A 6,208-nucleotide genomic window follows, 5' to 3' on the forward strand; every position below is an offset into this window, starting at 1 on the left:
AAATATTGTATGACAATGGAATATCGAGAACCTGGAAAAGAACATCTCTCTCTACCAGTCCCACTCTGATTGGTAATGATACCAGACCTTTGGAGTGTAGGATTTGAGAAATACAAATCCACAGAACCCAAAAGAAACCTGCATGCAAGAAACCTGTCACAGAGAAAGAGAGAGAACGAATACAAGGGTTTTGGCTCTGACAAAGAGAAAAGATGTATTATCAGAGAAAAATGAATCAAGAATATGAATAATACAAGAGATCAATTCTTATAAAGGAGATCAACACCAAAAGGAAAACCTAACCCTAAGGTGTGAGCATTTAATAATTAAATATTAATTATTAAATGACTAATGTATGCATAAAGAGAAATCTTAAGAGGAGAGCAAAGTTAATTAATTACTTTACTCTAACACCCCCCCTTAAGATGAGCTACAATGCAGCTACAAACAATGCAGAAGAAAGCAAAGGAACTACAATGCAAAAGAGGGTCCCGGCAACAATGCCTGATGAGGTACCCGAATACAAGAAAATCTCTATAAAGTGGAGTAAAGGAGAAAACCCAGTGGGAAAAAACTCCTCTCCAAAAAGAGATAAAGAATCATGCTGAAAAGAAAAACATGAAGGAAGGAAGGCCTCACTAAGACCCCCCAAGGACAACTTCCTTCACCCCAAGCATTGAGCGCAACTGAAGATAGCGCGGAGATGCCAAAGGTTTAGTGAAGATGTCAGCAACCTGCTCCTCTGTAGGAATGTACTCCAAGATGAGAGAACCATCCTGAATCAACTGCCTGATGAAGTGCATGTGGATTTCAATGTGATTTGTCTACTGATGCTCCACTGGGTTGCGTGAAATGTGAATGGCACTCTGGTTGTCACACCAAAGAATAGTGGGACAATCTGGAGGAAACCCAAACTCTGTCATCGACTGCCGAAGCCATAAAACCTCCTGACTGGCTAACACTGCTGCTCGGTACTCAGCCTCTGTAGATGATAATGCAATAGCAGACTACTTCTTGCAAGACCATGTAATAGGACCAGAACCAAGGCAAAAAACGAAGCCAGAAGTAGACTTCCGATCGTTGACATCACCAGCCCAATCGGAGTCAGTGAAGCCAATGATGTGAGGGGATCCTGAAGAGTAGTGGATGCCATAATGTGTGGTGCCCTGAATATATCTCAAAATACGTTTGGCTGCTTGCCAATGGCTCTCATGAGGATCATGGGAGAACCGAGAGACAAGGCCAACCGCAAAGGAAAGATCAGGACGAGAATGTGTCAGGTACAACAGACTGCCAACCAACTACCTGTATAAAGTGGGGTCTACTGAAGGTGTAGAGCAAGTGGAAGACAAAACAACACCTGACTGAAATGGAGTGGGGGCAGACTTGCAATCAAGCATGCCAAATCGCTGAAGCATATCAAGAGCATACTTCTCCTGAAAAATGGAAATCCCATCCGAAGACTGAATAACCTGTAGACCTAGAAAGAAGTGCAAGAGACCAAGATCGGTCATCTCAAACTGCTCCATCAAAGCTCTCTGAACACTCTGAATCATGGAGGATGAGCTACCTATAATGATGAGATCATCTACATATAGCACTAGAATCAAAAGAACACCCTCCTGACGCTGAATATAGACTGTGTGATCGGAATGACAGCGTGTGAAGTGCGAGGAAAGCAAGAAGGAGTCCATCTTCTAATACCAAGCCCTGGGGGCTTGTTTGAGACCATATAATGAATGTCGAAGTTTGCAAACCAAAGAAGTGTCCTGCACAAAACCCTGAGGCTGCTCCATATAGATCTCCTCATGAAGGTCTCCATGCAAGAAGGCACTCTTCACATCCATCTGAAACACTATCCATCCCTGTGAAGCTGCAAGTGAAAGTACCAGGCGTATAGAATTCATCTTGGCGACAAGAGCAAAGGTCTCAGAGTAGTCAATACCCTCTACCTGAGAAAACCCCTTCGCAACAAGACGGGCCTTATACTTATCAATAGAACCATCTACAACATACTTGGTACGATACATCCACTTGCACCGAACCAACTTTCTTCCCTTAGGAAGAGGACAAAGATCCCAAGTATGATTCTTCATCAAAGAAGAATACTCCTCATCCATGGCCCTATCCCACTCTGGGTGTCCTGTCACCTCTGAAAACTTTTGAGGATCATCTGAAAGGGTATGACTCAAAAGACTAGAACCAGATGTCTGAGCACGAGTGCGACGAGTATCTGAAGGATCACCTGCCAAAGAACCAGCTGCATCAACAGTATCACGGGCCCACTTCGGCAAAGACAGAGCAACTGGTGGTGGTGGAGATGGTGGATCATGATCTACATCATCCTCAAGAGATAAGTAATCCTCAAGAGATGAAGAGGAAGGAGTAGGCAATGAGGGAGAAGCTGGTGATGGAGAATCCATCTGAGGATAGCACTCATTAAACTGGACATCCCGCCGAAACAAGACCTCTCTAGAATCAGGATCAAACAACCTGTATGCCTTAACATCATCACAGTAGCCAACAAATATGAGTGGTCAGCTCTTCCTCTCCATGGCTATCCGTTGAGCATCAGGAATAAATGCCCAAGCCTCACTACCAAAAACTCGGAATGTAGAAACATCAGGCTTGACATGGGTCCAAGCCTCCTCAGGAGTCATATGTCGTAATGCCTTATGGGGCATCCGGTTCTGAATATAATTGGCACAATTGACTGCCTCAGCCCAAAATGAAGAACTCATAGCTCGAGACTGTATCATACAATTTGCCATCTCCTGTAAGGTTCTGTTCTTTCTCTCAGCAACACCATTCTGTTGAGGGGTATAAGGAACTGTAAACTGATGCTGTAAACCATGCTCAGTGCAAAAATCTCTGAAAGCCTGATTTACATACTCCCCCCCATTATCTATGTGTATCCTCCTGATAGAAAGTCCAGATTGCTTCTCCACAAATGTCTTAAACTTCCTGAAAGAGTCAAAGACATTAGACTTGTACTTAAGAAAGTACACCCATGTACGTCTGGAGAAGTCATCAATAAAAGTGAGTACATAGCGGGCCCCTGAAAAAGAAGGAGTCGGAAAGGACATAAGATCACTGTGTACCAACTCTAGGGCTGCCCTAGCACGAGAGGCTCGACCCTTAGGAAAAGGATCTCGATGATGTTTGCCAAGGACACAACCACGACATACACCATCTGTACAAGAAATCTATGGAAGCCCAATCACAAGTGCCTGTGTACTCATCTGCTGTAGATATCTGTAATTGACATGACCAAAACGCTCATGCCAAAGCCTGCTCACTGAATCTGCATGTGCTATAAGAGAGGAACCAACAGTGTCTGAACTCTCAAAGCCATCAAAACTATATAAGTGAGATGCAAAATCCACACTCCTAGTAGCCACAACCAAGTCAGGATCATGAAGATCTCGAATAACCACATCATGTGGAGAGAACTCAACTGTCTTACCAGAGCCAGAGTGGCAAATCTGATAAACGGATAGAAGGTTTATTGAAATGTCAGGAACCAAAAGCACATCCTGAAGACAACCACCATCCAATGAAACAGTACCTGAACCCTGAACGGAAAGTTGTGCTGAGTCACCAACTGCAATATGTCTAGTGCCTGTAGGAGCAAGAGCGGTGACCAAATCCTGTGTGTGTGTCATATGGTGAGAGGCACCAGAATCTAGAATCCAAGTGGACGCTGAGGACAATGCTCATGCAGAAAGAGCATGACCTTTCCCTGTGGGCTGTGAAGGAGGCTGTGGTGCACTGATATTATGCTGCTGCATGGCTTCCTCCAAAGCCTCTAAACGTTTCCAACACCTGGAAACGGGATGTCCTTCCTTGCCACAAAAACTACAAGGATCACCTGATTTCTTCTTAGTCTTGGAGGAAGACTCACCAGACTTTGAAGATTTGCCCTGTTTAGAATTGGACTGTGGTTTTGAATCAAACTTAGGTGGTGGCTTGGAGGGATTCTCACTAGCCTCTGAATCTTTCTTAGGCTTTGGTTTCTGCTTCTGTTTTCCTTTGGAGGGCTGGGCTACCAATGCTTGGTTCTGTGAACCTGAAAGGGAATCCAACTGCTTAAGCTTAGCTTGCTCACGAGTCAGATGATCACAAAAGACCTCAAAAGAAGGGATGACATGGCGAGCACCCAAGGCATCCATGGTGGAATAGAAGGTCGAAGAGAAGATCTGAAATGGACCCCGAAGCTTGGAGAGAATCAAGAAAATGCACTCTGTATCAGTCTTAGTCTTACCACAACCCTGCAAGATAGATCTTTGTTGTTTGAACTTCATCAGAAAGTCCTCAATAGAAGGAAATGAATCAGGTACCAAGGAAGTTAACTCTGCCTCAAGCTGCAAAGCTCTGAACTCGTTGACAGTACCAAAAAGTCCCTCAAACTTGGTCCAAATGGCTCGAGGAGTGATACAACCCTCAAGATGAAACTGGAGACTGTCAAAAATGTGTAAAGCCATCAATCCCATAGCCTGATCCATATTGTTCCTGTGCTGCATAATCTCAAAAGGACGTGTCAACTGAGGCTGAACCTCATCCAAACAGGACCATAACCTTTTTGACTGGAGAAGAGTCATCATGCGACCCTTCCAAGTGTGGTAATTATGCGGTGTGAGAGATTCAATAGGTCTGTCTGCCATCTTGTGAACTGTGCCTCAACTGCTCTGAATTTTTAATTATTATTAAGTGGTCTTTAAGAACTAGACAGAAGATGCAGAAGGGGGTTTGATTTTTTTTGTATTGGTGTTTGTAAATTCTGGTTTTCTGATATAAATAACAGAAAGCAAGAGAAAACACCCCCCCACAATGCAAAAAACTAATCCCCAGTACAAACTGAAAGCTAGAAAATGATAGAAAGCAATAACGGGTTGAGACAAAATTTGGAGCACCTAAAGATTTTTCTGATGAAATAGACTATAGATCTGGAAAGAGCATAGAACCACCTTTTTGACGCCTATTCGCTTTCGAAAAACGGAGTCCGTATGCAAAAGATATGGCTCCTGGAGTGCAAAAAACTTGTTCTGACTTTGACTAGGAAAAAACACTACAAAACGGCAAAATCAGAAAAAAAGTCCTACATTAATTAGATCGTGCTTGGAACCAGCTTTCCAACACCTATTTGTTTTCGAAAAACGGAGATCGGACGCCCAAGTTATGCCCGATTTTGTAAAACTGTTCCTAAAGGGCCCAAATAAGCTCTTATAGCCCTGAAGGGCTAAAAAAAATCAGCCCCTGGTCCTCTGGGCGACCAGGGGCGGGCGCAGGAGGCGGTGGCGCGTGGGCGGCACTGGGGCAGCGTGGCTGGCGGTGGGCGGCGCGCTGGATGGGCGTGGGCGAGCTGGCGGCGGCGTGCGGGCTGCTGGCGACAGGCGGGTTGCGGGCTGCGCTGGGCGGCGGCGCGGAGGTTACCACCAGCTGCGGTGGCCGAGCGGTGGCCGCTGGGCTGGGCGGGGGCGACGCTGGCCTTAACACTGGCTGCGCCTGTCGAAAAACAAAAAAATGCCGATTTTTTATATTTTTTTGATTTTTTTTTTGAATTTTTTGCCTCGGTTTTCGTGCCCTAGGGCCGTACGGCCTTGGGGCCAAATTTTTTTTGCCTCCTGGTGCAACTGTGTCCAAATCGGATGAATTTTATATGGAAATAGGGGTTTTTGGGCGCTACGAGCTCAACGGTGAGGTCCGTTTGGGATCAAAGTGCACCGAAAAAAAATACCCCCTATTCCAAAATAAAAAACAGAAGACAAACATAGATCTGATGCAACCAAAACCTGGATCTCAAAATCTTTCAAAAGTTTGAACAAGCTGCAGCAGATCCAGCTCTGATACCATGTAGGATTTGAGAAATACAAATCCACAGAACCCAAAAGAAGCCTGCATGTAAGAAACCTGTCACAGAGAAAGAGAGAGAACGAATACAAGGGTTTTGGCTCTGACAAAGAGAAAAGATGTATTATCAGAGAAAAATGAATCAAGAATATGAATAATACAAGAGATCAATCCTTATAAAGGAGATCAACACCAAAAGGAAAACCTAACCCTAAGGTGTGAGCATTTAATAATTAAATATTAATTATTAAATGACTAATGTATGCATAAAGAGAAATCTTAAGAGGAGAGCAAAGTTAATTAATTACTTTACTCTAACATAGAGGTCCTCTCTTCTTCATCATAGGCTTTAATTGTT

General features: G+C 44.1%; 1 protein-coding gene across 1 annotated transcript in view; it reads left to right on the forward strand.

Annotated features, from left to right (window-relative positions):
- The window catches only part of LOC131860390 (uncharacterized), a 91,794-nt gene extending 86,301 nt beyond the window's left edge, over nucleotides 1-5,493 (forward strand). Inside the window, exon 2 of the mRNA XM_059214795.1 lies at nucleotides 5,254-5,493. Coding sequence (XP_059070778.1) covers nucleotides 5,254-5,493 — 240 coding nt within the window. The remainder of the gene's footprint in view (nucleotides 1-5,253) is intronic.
- The last annotated feature ends 715 nt before the right edge of the window (nucleotides 5,494-6,208 follow it).

Source organism: Cryptomeria japonica, chromosome 11, assembly GCF_030272615.1.
Source record: "Cryptomeria japonica chromosome 11, Sugi_1.0, whole genome shotgun sequence".
In the NCBI taxonomy this organism is placed as follows: domain Eukaryota; kingdom Viridiplantae; phylum Streptophyta; class Pinopsida; order Cupressales; family Cupressaceae; genus Cryptomeria; species Cryptomeria japonica.